The 14,784-nt window shown below is 36.3% G+C and overlaps 2 protein-coding genes across 2 annotated transcripts; both read right to left on the reverse strand.

Moving 5' to 3' along the window:
- Nucleotides 1-1,039: 1,039 nt before the first annotated feature.
- On the reverse strand, nucleotides 1,040-9,619 carry tmem235b (transmembrane protein 235b). Its single transcript, XM_082152020.1, has 4 exons — nucleotides 8,697-9,619; nucleotides 8,371-8,430; nucleotides 8,030-8,167; nucleotides 1,040-1,468 (listed from the first exon to the last, which is right to left on the reverse strand). The coding sequence occupies exons 1-4, from the start codon at nucleotides 8,866-8,868 to the stop codon at nucleotides 1,233-1,235; spliced, it is 606 nt and encodes a 201-aa protein (XP_082008146.1). The 5' UTR covers nucleotides 8,869-9,619; the 3' UTR covers nucleotides 1,040-1,232.
- Nucleotides 9,620-9,742: 123 nt separating this feature from the next.
- birc5a (baculoviral IAP repeat containing 5a) lies at nucleotides 9,743-12,532 on the reverse strand. Its single transcript, XM_082152022.1, has 4 exons — nucleotides 12,328-12,532; nucleotides 12,109-12,218; nucleotides 11,815-11,932; nucleotides 9,743-10,059 (listed from the first exon to the last, which is right to left on the reverse strand). The coding sequence occupies exons 1-4, from the start codon at nucleotides 12,433-12,435 to the stop codon at nucleotides 9,967-9,969; spliced, it is 429 nt and encodes a 142-aa protein (XP_082008148.1). The 5' UTR covers nucleotides 12,436-12,532; the 3' UTR covers nucleotides 9,743-9,966.
- Between the last annotated feature and the right edge of the window lie 2,252 nt (nucleotides 12,533-14,784).

Raw genomic sequence — 14,784 nt, forward strand, 5'->3', positions numbered from 1 at the left:
TTTTGCAAAGCCAAAGTAAAAAAGGGTCATATCCAGAATTTACAATATCCAAACAACCATTATCTACAAGACTGTTCAGTTAGGCTTTAATCTTGACAGATATCTAAAAGCATAATGTTTCTCACTGTTGCCATAAGCCAAAATCAGAATAACAGTCAACAGAGATTTTCATAAAGCACAACCTCTTTGAGACTGAAAGCTGTTTATACGACAAACAACAGCAGCTACTAATCAAGTTAAAGTGCAAAACAATCAAGAAACACAAATATAAATGAGATACTGTATTAAAAGGAAAAATTGTTTACGATAACAGTATTTACAAGAACAACACCATTCACAAGACATTCAAAGTCCCAGGGATTGTGGAATGTCTCTATATTGGCATTGCATATTAAATTTGTTTAATTGCTAGAAATGTGAGGAGAGAAATAACTTTGATTATATTTGATCCATCTTAGCACATAGTTTCTAAAAAGGAAAGTCTGACCCATGTAAATAAATTACACATCAGATGCAAAGCTCACTATTATGAAATATGAAGCCATTTAAAACATCATAGAAGATATAAAGCGAATCAAATTGCAGAAGTTAAATGATTATCTTTCAGAAAGGCCTTTTCATACACTACACATATTTAATGAACAATGGACTGCTGTAAATCATATACAGTTACGTCATGCTTCCTTTTACACGCTCCACTCATAATGTGAAATCAAGGACAATAACAGGGAGATAAAAGCAGCAAATACGAATACTGGAAAACAGGAGCTCAGCATAAAAGATAATACATCACAGAGAAGCAAACATGAAATTTACTAGCAATTACAGTAGCAAGTTATCTACAAAAGATGTAAAAATGAAATGTACATAATAGACTTATGCAGATAGTTCCATTTTGCAAGGGCAATTTAGTTGTCTACACGACTGCTCAAAAGAAATGTTTCTCATGATTTTAAGTGTTTGAAATTAGTTTTGAAGACAAAATGTTCTTATGTATGAATATCTTCAGAACCCTTTTTTTTTTCTTTTGAAATTTCAGTTTACTTCCATTTGTGTTCATTTATGGTTTTAATGACTTAACTATTCTTCTAAAATGTGGAAAACTCATAATATAAATAAATAGGTGTGTCCAAACTTTGGACAGGTAATGTACATGTGTAGGTTCTGCATTTTTACCTTGACAAATACTGTCTCTTGCCTGAAATGGACATGTATTGTTCAACGAACCTGCTCTATATGGGAGCAACAGACTCTTCATACTGAGTTAAAGGCACCAGCCTGGCAGCCAGCAGTAGAAGAAGGCCAGTGATCACCTCCAGAAGAAAGGAGATCCAGGCCATGCCCATAGACCACCCGTATGATGTGTACACTTGAGCCATCTGCTCGCGGCCCATCCGCCTCTCAGTCTCTTCCAGAGCCTTCTGAGAGTACATGATGTACAAGCTCACCCCAGAGAGAGTGAGAAGACCTGAGAAAACACATGCACAAGCACGCATCAATGCACACACACAAACAAAACCAATTAAGCATCATTTTTTAGACAACACCTCACCTTGTTGTTCTATCAGAGGTTACAAGCCATTCGTTTTGCTTTGTTGATGGATTTTTAAAAGACAGTTAACATTTAGCTGGGGGATAAAAATTAATTTTGATTCAGCGGATCTAACGTTAAAATCCAGTTATTATTATGCTTCTTGGCAATTTCTTTAAATCAATGACAAGTAGTTGACAGAATATTTGTTGTGTGTGGGCTGGGGTGGTTTTATTATTGCCACATTTATCTATATTCAGTCATGAATAATACATTTAAAGACTCTGATGTGCTGGCATTTTGTACCTATAACAACTTATTTTTGTAAATTATTTAGCTGGAAAAGTGATGGAAAAAATATGTGAGATGTGAGTGAAAATTATATGTCAATGCTTTTGCGTTCTCCCAAAAATGTATTGCATTCTTCAGAGAAACTGTGTTCTTGCAAAGAACTCAAAAGTTTCTCGGGGGAATGCAAACGTTGTGTGGAGGAACACAAAGGTTTTGAAATCCAACCCAAAGTTTCTTGGGCGAATGCAAATGCATTGAAATATTTTTTTTCCTTTTTTGTTCCATCACCATGTCCCTTTAAGGACTCTGTAGATATTTTGTTATATTCTTATATTTTTAAGTGTAGCTTACTTATATAGAGTGGCCTCAATAAGTAATCGGACAATTCATTTACACTTAAAAATATATGAATGATATATATATATGCATTAGACAAATTATGATAATTATTAGTTGAAATTATAAAACAATATATGGTTTACAAAATGAACACAAAAATACTTGGTTGTCAAATGTTGATGTCCATAGTTTATGTTTAAAAAGAAATGTCTCTGAAAAGTGTAGTTCAATCATGACAACTCTTGGAAAAAATTAATAGCTGTTGCTATTTTACCGGCGGGATAAATGACTTGCGCCAGGCGCAAATCTAAAAGGGGTTGGTCTGAAGTAGCTTCATTATTCATAGGTGTGGTTTGGGCGTAACGTGAAATAAACCAATCAGAGCGACATCTCACATTCCCTTTAAGAGCAGGCGCACTTGTTCTAAAGCGTATTCCTATTATAACGGCGGATTTGCCAGACGTGCGCCAGGAGCGGTTCACAGCCGAGGAGAGCAACGTTCTCGTCAGGGACATTGGGGATGGAGAAACACACCCAAATTAACTTTGGTTAAACAGGCGTATGATAATTTGGGTAAATGTGTAAGTTAGATGTATGCTTTTATAATAAATTGTCTATCTATCTATCTATCTATCTATCTATCTATCTATCTATCTATCTATCTATCTATCGTAATCATGTATGATTTGCAAAAATGAAAACTGCTGCTTCTGTGTAGATGAGAGAATCAAAGTGCGCGTTGTGCACACGCTACATTGATTATGGCCAAGCATGCGCCCTTAAAATAGCATATGAATAACATGCGCAACGCGCCACTGACTTTAAACTATTTTTTCCTGGTTAGTGGCGCAATTGTTTTCTAAACCTGCAAAATAGCATGAAGGAACGTTTGCGCCGGAACACGCCTCCTCTTTGCGCTGAACCGCCCTGGGGAGCGCAAGTGTATTTCTTAACTTACCGACGTGCGTCTGTGGAGGGAAAAGTCCGCTTTGCGCGGCTGCAAAATAGGAATGATACATGCGTCGGTGTACAAAGTCAATTGCGCTGGGTGCAAGATAGGGCCCATAGGCTTAATCTTGGTGGACTAGATCTGATTTGCTGCTGCTGAAGGATACAACCGAAAAATGCACATGAATATGATGAATAGAATTCGCTGCATGAAAAGTAGGGAGAATCCCCCTAGCAGACCTAGGCAGGTGGTGCTGGGGAGGGTGGAGGGCTAAAAGCTTCATATGGCACACTGCACAGGGTTAATCTGGTTAGGGACATAAATAAATAGGTTACGAACAAAGCGGTCGGCTTCAAGAGAACCAATCAGCTGCTCGGAAGAGTTTCATGACTTAACTATATATTTACATAAATATTTGTCCTTGTTTGAAGATGCCACTTGGTTTGATCTTTTTATATCAGTGACACTGAAGTGTCAAGGGTGCTTTACTGATTCAGATCTTTAACAAGCTTTTAATTCAGTTTTAAATGACTGTAACATATTTTCGCCTGTGCTAAATGATCTGGATCCAGTGATCTTATTCCCGCTCGCATAATGTTTGCATTACGTAAGTGATTTAGTTTGATAAACCCATATTTTAAGCCGCCAAAAACTATTTGTCTTTTTCTGTGATCAACTGAACCAGAACTTAATACGAAAACATTCTCCTCCCAGACATGCAGAGAAACACTGCTCTTACTGTAAGCACAGAGCCATAAACACACGACTATAGTCTACAGCATCCGCTCTCTCAGAATTATGAAAAGCATCAGCGATGTAAATAGGGAGGAAGTCAAACTAGCTTCCTGTGGCACCCTGGTGCGCCTGATGATTCCAAGGCGTGAGCCATTATTACCAAATCTTCATTAAAACAGAATGTGCTGATGTGGATACACAGCAGCAAAAATCACATCTAATTAAACACCGACAAAATGAGAATGGATTTCCACCAGCCATAATATGCACATAAAATTAAGAGCCAATAAACAGAGATTTTCTAATTAGCATGGCTAAGAGTCTAGACAGGAACAGACTGGCTTGTTTTTGATCTTACATTTGCCGGTTCATTTAGAACAAACAGTCTGTACTCTCCAGAAACTACTGATTATTTTTATATAGCACTGTGTATGTCACAAGTCACAACCTGGTGAATAGATGCACTGCTTTTTCATCTTATGAGCGGAAGACCATTAACAAAATATAGTCCATGTGAAATTCTCTGATGTAATAATATAACAAAATAAGTAAGAAACAAGAACAATGCCACAATTTTACCCTCTCATTTACATTCCAAGCTTCACCGTGTTAAACTCTTGCCATGCGCTCTTTATTACCACACTGGTAAATACTGGGAATCATTGGCTGGCTCCTTTAAGGAAACCTTTATTCAAGTCATATGCCTTCATGCAACATAGTGAGAGGACAGGCTGTGAGATGCTGTTTGGTGTCGGGGTAAAGAGCAAACCAGCTGTGTCTATGTGTGCATGTACGAAGATCAAAGCTAAATTCTTCTGCCTGTGATACTTAAGTTGCTTTGGGATTTCTTGCAGGGGTCTCAGGAAATGAGCTCTGGTTGCACTCAGCATTATTGTTATTCTATTTTATTTTCTTCTTCTTGTACATGTGTTTACTGTCTGAAGAACAAAAGCAATACTATCACATTTAAATGAGAGACTGATGCATGGTTAGAATAACTGGAGGCTGTATTATCCTTCACATAAATCTACCCAGATCTTTTTTGGTTTCACCTTTCCCTTTCACCTTAAGATTGCCGATTTCAATCACAGCTGGGGGGACATTCTCTATTATCCTATCAATTACATGAGAGGAAAACGATGAAACGCAATAACTTCAGTCCCATAAGACTCTGACATAACAATTACTCTTGGTGAATTATGCCTTTAGCTTTCCAGTTTTTGAATGTCATTCAGAGAACTGCACAACCAAATGCGTGAACTTGAACTTTGTTTACCTGTGTTGCACAACATCAGTCTTCAGAAACAAGTTTAATTGGTCTGAGACATGCTAAAAGTTACTTAAGTGTAAAATGTTTGATCTATTTAACAAAATGAACTCAAAGACTTCTCCTTTTGCTCACTTCTTCTTGCATGTATATAGCATGTTGGCAATGCATGACATGTCACACTAATGACAAGCAGGCTGTTGTTGGGCTCATGAATGTTAATTCATGTTGTTTGCGTTCACCCAAAGAGATTTGCTGAAATTGGTGAGCACTAGTCAATTGGATTACCACCCATGCATTAGTCCCACCCACATAATTACACCAGTAGGTGGCAGCAAGTGAATGCATGTGTGCTGCCCATGTTTTAATGTATCCTTTAATTATGATTTAACTCTTTCCCCGTCATTAAGAACACGCTTTTCGTGTTTTCACTGTTATACGGTAGGGGGGCGCTATTAGGCATCTTCTGAAAGAGTATAATCTCCAATCAAAAGACATGTGAAGAAGAAGCAGAAACAAGCGATATCATACAGTATGTTAGCAGATGCATATGTAAAATAACATCATCAACATTAAACAGCATACAAATGAAAACTGCCTAATGTCATTAATGAATGGAATGTCGACCCAGGACGAGCTATAGGACTGTGCAAGCTTTAAGGGTGTTGATGGACTCGATCTACTTCATCTATGTTTTGATCATCGTTCTGAATCCGATCCAGACGTAGTCTTTTGCTCAAAATGTTGCTTTTTTTTAATGAAACTTACCCACATTCAAGTGTTGATAAAAAAAGAATACAAAGCTAGAATACAACGTTTTGTTTAAAAGCAGAGGGTCTGTTCCGTCTTTTGATATATTGCATGTTCAGATATTCATACAACAAAATATTCTGGGGCCATGAAACTTTTGTAAAAAATTATTTAAAAAAATGCTTTCTGGCAGGCAACTTAAAAAAAAAAAGTTAATTTATGTGAAACACCCATATTATCTAAAGCTATTTTAACATAAAAGCAGCTTTCAAAATGTAGTGGGGACAAGCCAAGTGTTCTGACAATTTGTCCTACCTGCAGTTAAAACAGAAATTTTTCAAGTTAAATGCGCAGAAAGAGATTTCTGAGAAACACAGTTAATATTTGAAATCAGCCCAAACAAACATTCAAACACCCTCCATTGCTCCGCCCCCAAAATGCCAGAAGAGAGGATGTCTCTTTATCATAGCTGAAGCATGACATAGATATATACACTCATATATATATATACGTGTATATATCTATGGAAGCATGATTGGATGACAAGTGAGGATGATGAACGAAAGACAAGGAAGAACAAAAGATAAACATACAGAACATTGGAGTATACAAGCAAGAGTTTGTTGTTAGTCGCCAGCAGCACACCAGGAGCCTGTACCATGAAGATGGTTAAGGTGGATAACCAGATATGTTTCAGTTTAGCTCGCGTTAACCCTGGGTTTTAGCAGTGTTCATCGGCATAGTAACTTACACTCCACGGCTAACCTGCGAAAGAGATCGCAAACCAAAATTGGACCAATCAGCTTTAAGCAAAGTTACAAATCTCTGATTCAAGAAAGTTAGTCTTGCTCCAAATTAAAGGTCACTACATAGCAAAAGGTTTTTAAATACAAAATTGGCTTTTAGCAATAATTATTTATTATAATTATTTTATTTATATAATTTTTATATATTAGCCTATATTAATTATCCATTACACATGAGAGATTTTAGTTTAAAAATTATTATTAAACATTTAGATTAAATGAACATAATCGTATACAGATAATATGTAATATAAATAAGATTTGGAATCGGTAGATAAAGCATTAAAAATGACTACATGTGAGCTTACATGTCCGAGTCTCTGTATACCTATACATATATTATCAACTATATAAACTAACCTCACAACTTTCACTTGCATTGATATAGCAAGATATTTTCCTCATGCTGTGTAAATGCATTTATGTAATTCATATTCTTAAATCTCTTAATCTTCTATGAATCTCGCTGATTCTCTCGTGAGAAGTGAATCGCAGTTTCTCTCGGTTTTAAGACATGTGATTGGCTGTTCGATACTGATGTCACGCTTTCATGTGCATGCGCTCCATGAACTCAGGACCAAAGCCTGATCTGAAAGAGGAAGTTGATGATCAGCGTCATGGTACCAACAAAGCCTGATTGAATTGGTTTGGTTATGTCGACTTGAAACTAATCCTGTAACCTTGCGTTTGTTCAACAACCATCATGGTATAGGCCCCAGCTCCAGACAAACAATGACACTCAAAACTCCCCCATCATGAGTATATACATCTACTGCTGACTGGCTACAAGTGTGTTGTGGACTTCTATCTGAAATCACTTTCAACAGCGTTTCACAGAATTCACTTACTGTACCTTTAAAACATGGATAGCATGCTTTATGAGGCACAAAATCTGTCAAATGTAGTTGCACAGTGTGAAATGTGTTTTAAAAAAGTAGGCGGCACATCTTGCCAGGCATTCATGTGGTGTGATATGGTGAAGTAGAAGTGATAACCTTGAGTTCTTCAATGTGGCAGATAGTGTGTCGTCCAAAAGGTTTATTTCACATTCAAAACATTAGCTAAACATTCCTATACTATAACTTATGACACTGTGACTGCACTGGACACCCTGGACACCTCTCCGGCTCCACCACAGAAACCATAAAAATATAGTGTTGGCAGCACACCCCGAAGGTAGCTTATTTCCACCACCCCTTGTAAAATATGTCTATGTTCTCATCAGACGGTCATACAAAGTTGTGTCCTCTGATGACAAACTTTTTTGCAGGCAACATATAATAACATTGTGTATCTTTCATTTAAAAAAAGTAGATGTTTGTTTACTGAGCGAACCATGGCATTCAGTGGGTCAGACTTACTGCAGAGGAGGAAATATGAAGTGGATCCGATCAGGAGTGTCCGGCTTCTGGCTAGGGAACTGACGAGACCGCAGATACCTCCAAACACCAGCATCACCAGACTCAGAGGCAGTAAGATGGCAATCACGTTATGCATGACTGAATTAAGTAAATTATATATATATAGCTGTTATGTCATACAGAGAAATGGCTTATAAAAACACCAACTAACATCTTATGCATGGCTCAGTGATACAGATAGCTTTAGCCTGATATTTCATGATGGAACATTCATTGCAGTACAATAAGCAGAGTTTAGAGGGAGTTATGGTCATTGTGTTTATGAAAAAGATAACACTTACTTTCCATCTGCCTTTCTGATTCTGAATATCTAGCGTCTTCTTCTGTATGACTTTGGACATCTACAATCAGAAACACAAAACAAATCACCAGGGTGCAGAAATGATTCTGTGGTTGCAATCTCTATGAAATTATTTGTATGGCTACTTATTCAGTTATGACAGAAAAGGTCCTGGAAATTCATTGGTCAAACGAACGGTCAGTAAACTACGCACCAGTAAAAGCCCAAGATGTTACAAATGCATCTATTCAAAAAAGAATCGGGCTACGATCAGAGTTAATTCAAAGCTTCTCATGGGTAAACACATAAGGAAAATGTTCGCCATACCATCTTTAACTCCCCAAAGTCCAGAGTTACTGCGCGCCGGGTCAGTGTGGTTCGCGCGCTTGTCTTCAATGATGTACCAGTATTCAGTTCCAATGGCGAGGGCTAAACAGCTGAAACTAAGTATACCAGTTAAGCCCCCGCTGACGACCACGAAACCGAATGTAATTTTCATGACGGACAGTATATTTGAGATTCCGATTCAGGACAACACAGAAACTAAGCTGAAAACCATGCCATTTGCTGTGCCACGCGATCAGATGCTGAAGTGAAGGATCCCAGGAGCTGATGGAATAAATCACACGCGCTGGAGAAAGTGATGTTGACTGTCCATTCAAGATGTCGACAACATATGCTGACATGCAAGGTGTTAATAGTTGAAAAGTTGTGTGGTTTTAAGAGAAAAGGTTGGTTGCTTGGACATTTATTCCTCAACGGTGTGTGCAGTCTGAATCCAACTAACACTGAGCGCAAGATTACGCATGACTGGTACAGAGGAAACATGACGTACAGTGAATAACCAACACCCTTCATGACATCCATCCATCTATCTTTTTTTTGTAATCATAAATGAAAAATACTGATACATATAGTCTTTCCACGCTTAATTTGAATGATTGTTCCAGTAATTAATGATTACTGGGTCAAGAATGTTGTTGTTGTTTTTTTAAGATTAGTCACTAAAAGCAATTAGGACAAAAATAAAAGCACGGAAATCACCGAAAAGTGAGTGCTCAACCAAAAAACTATAATAAAGCAAGAAGGCACCCCACTGCTCTATTAGTGCTTTATTAGCACTGAGGGCTTGTTAATAAACTTTGGAGCTGTGATGTGCCACTTTTTTTTCTTTCTTTTTTTTTAACTAAAAATAATTTAGCCCATGTAATATTTCAGAGCAGAGCACTAAGGAGAAATACAAAGTAGTTACCATACCAAATATTTCCCAAAAGAATTCTGTTACAGCTACAATAACTTGTCATTTTTACTTCAGTTTTTTATACTGACAGAACAGACAAAAATTTTTTAAAGAATAAGACATGAGACGAGACTGAAAACATGTTCGAGAGCATGGGAGAGTTTTTATTAAGCTCATTTAAAATAAATACTATAAAAGTAGGAAGAATGAGTGTAATAAGATCAACTTCAACAAGAGACAGGACAAAGATTTCATCACAGGTAACATTTAAAAAGAGAATATACATTTTGTATGACATACAAAAGAAAGAAAAGAAATGGACCAAAATGGTGTCCGCGTAACCCTCACTGAACCTCTTCATTCCTCCCCCATTGCCGTGTGGATGATCTTGGTTCTCTTGAGTTTCACGGCCTCTTCAAATTTATCAATCGCCTGGCCACATGATTTTTTCTGAAAGTTTACAAAGCATGTTATTCATACAATTTATCATTCATACTCTTGGCATGTGAATGGAAAAAAATCTAATAAAATCTAATAATATTCAGCTATGGAAACTTGGAAGTGGCATTTCAGCTGCAAAAAACGACTTGTTGACATTTTTCCTTGTCACAAGAAAAATACAAATCAAATACAACAATCTAGGTTACTCTTTTATCTAATTAAAATAAATTTTCTATGTAGTGGCATTTAAAATAGCATGTCTAAAAGTTGTTTACATGACCAAGGAAATCCCTAGAAATAATACATATTTTAAATATGATAAATTAAATGTCCCATAAGAGTGTTTATAAAACTAAAGTGCAGAATACACATAACTATTAACAAAAGGGACTTGAGACTTGACTTTATCTCCTGAACATATCTAATGCTATTATACACATGCCCTACCTACCTAACGTAATGCATTACGGGTCACTGTGATTTTGCCAAGTAAGACATGTTCCTAGTTCAACACATTTTGTTGATCCTGGAACAATATTTCTGTCCGAAATAGTAGTCCAAGTCTCAGCCTCAGACGGACGTTGGCTGAACTTCTGATGCATATGGCACGCTTAACTGGAAACACTTCAGGATTTTCAAAGTCATCATCTGATTGGTTGAATTCTACAGGATGTCCGGGAGATGTGTGTGTGTCGCGTTCTATAATGGTCCGCCTGGAAACCGTTGTGACGTCAAGCCCCCTCGTGGAAGAAGGCGCTGTGTTTACAACTGTGACAATGAGCTTTCCAGGATCAACTAAACACTGGATTATCAAAAGTATGAGAAGTTTGAGGCTCCAGTGATGGAGTAAACTTGCAAAACATTCTTGAATGAATAAATGATTACATGCACGCCGGTCTGTTATTGTGGGGACATTACATTTTCACGCCTGATAAACATGACGCTGAACAAAACGAACTGTGAATGGTTGCGCTACATGTCAGTCAAACGTCCTCTTGGGCGGTCCTTGGCCAATGAAAACCATGATGGAGTCCAGACCTTCTGCCGTCAGTCTGAAGGTCTGGTTACGTGAGACTAATGTAGTCCTAACCCAATGATAGGTGAATAACATGGATGTAGAAGCACCAAACCCTGGTTGTAAGCCTAAAATGCACATAAACTTTAAACTTGTCCCTCAAATCTGATTGGTTGATTGCAATGTTGTACTTTGGTGAAATCACGTTAAGATATTATACAGACTCAAGGGAAGTATTCGATTTTTTTGTTTCTCCACTACTATCACCTGAAGGAGTTTTGGTTCCTTGCCACTGTCACCTTTGGCTTGCTCAGTTTGGGTTTAAAAGACAATTCAGTAATATTATAGATCTAATTGCTCTGCCATAACCAGATGAGAACAAAATTTGAACAGAATGAGCTGGATGATGACACTAACTTTGCAACATCGACACCGTTATAAAGCTGAATTGAATAGACATTGAGCTGAAAAATGACACTATTGGCTTCTGTAGAGCTGCTTATAGCTGAATTGAACGAGTTTCATAAATTGATGAACTTTATAACATTGACAATTATTGAACTGAAACAAACTAAATCGAGTTGAACAATGACAATAGAGCTTCTTTACAGCTGAAATTTAATTTGTTTCATAAATTACATTTACACTTTACACTACATTACACATGCTTTGTAACAATCTGTACTGCATAAAGTGCTAACGTTATATAAATAAATGTGACGACGTTCTGTCAGTGCGCTCATACTTACAATGATAAACTTCTGTCTCTCTTTCTGAAGTTTCAGAAACTCCTCCACAGTCAGACTGTCCACAGTCTTCTTCAGCAAGATAAAATCACAGGAGGAAGAATGTGTTTTATGCTCTTTCCTGATAATACAAGAAACACACTGCACATCAGGAACAAAATGCGCATTAGGGGGGCTGATGACATTTATTAAATCAAATAACCCTGACTTGAAATCCGGGTCTTATTGCATTACAGAGACAAAGCCTCCCTCAGATCTATAATGCAGTAGTGGAAAGTTTAAAAGACACGGACTCACTCAGGGTCATCCTCGGGTTCCCATCCTTCCAGCTCTTTCAGACAGAAGAAACACTGAGCTATATCTGGACTATTCTCCGACGGGGTGTGAATAAATCCAGCTTTGGCCATCTATAGAACAAAAAGGCATGTATAAAGCGGAAAACATTGCATTTCTTTTTTGAAGCAGTAGCACCTACAAAATAATTCCTGGGCTTGTTGGATCAAAGGGTTCACTCACATTTTCTGGAGTGCAAATGCAGCCCTCTTCAAACGGCCACCCAACGAATGTTTGAAGTCTGTTCTCATAAAAGTACATTTTGGTCTGTTCGTCACTACCAAGATCCATTTTCTTGAAGATGGAGAGTGATATTAAAAGTAAAAAGAAAAAGGAACGAGATACTCCAGTGGCTTTCTTGTTATGATCGTTTCTTCCGGTTAAAATTTAAAATTTAGAGCGCGAGTTTTGATTGGCTACAGGGCGTCACACTTCCACGCATGCGCAGATCGGTGTCTAGCTCATAAGTGTTGCACTTTTGTTAACCTCAGAGGAGGCAGTGTTCATGTTTTTTTTTTAGTGCATGATCGCTGCTCACATTACTGAATGGAATTTATGATTAGGATGTAGGCTATCTATGTGGGCCTACAGTTTTTATCTGTGTACAGATACTCTGCACTGTTGCAAACGTTATAACTGGAGACAAGCGGACATGTAGGGGCTTTTTACTGCTCAGAACTGAACACACTTTCTAACCACAAGAAACATGAGTTTATATTATTAGCCTACTTAATTGCCACTCTTTACACAATTAATGGTGATTTGTGTCTGCATATAACCCTTATAAAACGTATATGTCATTTTTATATAATAATAAATAGGGTCTCCTTTAACCAATTGCCTATAAGCACAGCTAATAGGGAATGTTTATGGCAAGCCGTTTCATATTTAATCATTTCAACCGACTAGTATCTATTTTCATGCTACTAGTAGGCTACTTATTTTTTAGATACTAGTATCTATTCCATTAAGTACTAGTACTTATTCATTATCTAGTGCCTATTTTTTAGAAACTAGTGCTTATTCTAGGTACTAGCTACTAGTGCTTATTCTTTAGATACTAGTGCTTATTCTTTAGATACTAGTGCTTATTCTTTAGGTACTAGTACTTATTCATTAGATACTATTTCTTATTTATTAGATAATAGTACCTATTAATTAGATACTAGTACTTATTAATTAGCTACTAGTACTTATTCAATAGATACTAGTACCTATTTATTAGACACTAGTATCTTTTGTAATTGTTACTAACTATTCTTATTTTACTAGTCACAACTGTTATTTTACTAGTCTTATGTTTTGACTAGTCAGAACGCCCACTGTAGAGTTCAATTAAAAATCTTGCTAGTAAGATAAAAAAATCTTACTAGTAACATTTGGAATAAATACTAGTATCTACTAAATAGGTACTAGTATCTATTGAATAAGTACTAGTAGCTAATTAATAAGTACTAGTATCTAATTAATAGGCACTAGTATCTAATAAATAAGTACTAGTATCTAATGAATAAGTACTAGTAGCTAATGACTTACTAGTACTTATTGAATAAGTACTAGTATCTAGTAATAGGCACTAGTATCTAAAAAATAAGCACTAGTATCTAATAAATAACTACTAGTATCTAATATGTACTTGTCAAAGTTGGAATACATACTAGTCAGAACTGAATAGTTGATATCTGAGTGACAGATCCCCATAGAAGTCAATGGCAAAAAAAAGTATTTGTTACTAGTAACAAAAGAATAGTTACTAGTCACTATTGAAATAAGCACTAGTATCTAATGAATAAGTACTATCTATTTAATAAGTACTAGTATCTAATTAATAAGTACTAGTATCTAATAAGAAATACTAGTAACTAATGAATAAGTAGTACCAATTTAATAGGCCCTAGTATCTAATGAATAAGTACTAGTGTATTTTTAATAGGTACTAGTATCTAATAAAAAGGAACTTGTATCTAATGAATAAGTACTAGTATCTTTAAAAAGGTACTACCAAAAGAATAAGCACTAGTATCTAACAAATAGGCACTAGTACCTAAAGAATAAGCAGTAGATAATGAATAAGTAGTAGTACTTAATGGAAAAGATACTAGTATCTACAAAATAACTACTAGTAGCATGAAAATAGATAGGCTACTAGTAGGTTTTAAGGATTAAAAGTTAAAACGGCTTGCCATAGAATATTCTCAGAACTTTCTGAATGTTCTCAAACGTTCTGGCTTGGTTCTCTCAAAATTATGAGCAAATGTTGTTTGAGTAATGTTAAGAGAACATTCGTTCAGAGATATCTGATCTTTAATAATGTTCTCAAGTTCTAAACATGTTAGAACAACAACTTTATTTATAGATTGTTCAACTTTTTTTTTTTACTACAAATTTGTACATTTGTCTAATGTTTTTTAAAATGTTACTACTTGTTTCAGAACATTTAAAGTAATGTTCCCATAATGTTTGCAAAATTATATTCCCTTAACATTCACATGCCCACCCAATAGCCTAACTTTTTCATAATTTAATGCAAAATGTTATTTCTCTGAAAAGCTCATGTTTGAAGCTTAGTCCCCTGAAACATTAGTGTACCTCCAGTTGAGAATTATTGGGTTTAAATTTTTTATCTTATCGGCTGCAGCT

This window comes from Leuciscus leuciscus, assembly GCF_965113295.1.
Source record: "Leuciscus leuciscus genome assembly, chromosome: 21".
Classification (NCBI taxonomy): Eukaryota; Metazoa; Chordata; class Actinopteri; order Cypriniformes; family Leuciscidae; genus Leuciscus; species Leuciscus leuciscus.

What these genes read in the sequence shown, in the direction of transcription:
- tmem235b (XM_082152020.1), bottom strand. Translation starts at nt 8,868, where the DNA reads ATGAAAATTACATTCGGTTTCGTGGTCGTCAGCGGGGGCTTAACTGGT. An exon ending in ACTTTGGGGAGTTAAAGATG is followed by an intron (nt 8,431 to 8,696) that starts GTATGGCGAACA and finishes TTCTGATTGTAG; the next exon opens with ATGTCCAAAGTCATACAGAA. An exon ending in TTCATATTTCCTCCTCTGCA is followed by an intron (nt 1,469 to 8,029) that starts GTAAGTCTGACC and finishes GTGTTTTCTCAG; the next exon opens with GTCTTCTCACTCTCTCTGGG.
- birc5a (XM_082152022.1), bottom strand. Translation starts at nt 12,435, where the DNA reads ATGGATCTTGGTAGTGACGAACAGACCAAAATGTACTTTTATGAGAAC. An exon ending in GAACCCGAGGATGACCCTGA is followed by an intron (nt 11,933 to 12,108) that starts GTGAGTCCGTGT and finishes TTGTATTATCAG; the next exon opens with GAAAGAGCATAAAACACATT. An exon ending in AGAGACAGAAGTTTATCATT is followed by an intron (nt 10,060 to 11,814) that starts GTAAGTATGAGC and finishes GTAAACTTTCAG; the next exon opens with AAAAAATCATGTGGCCAGGC.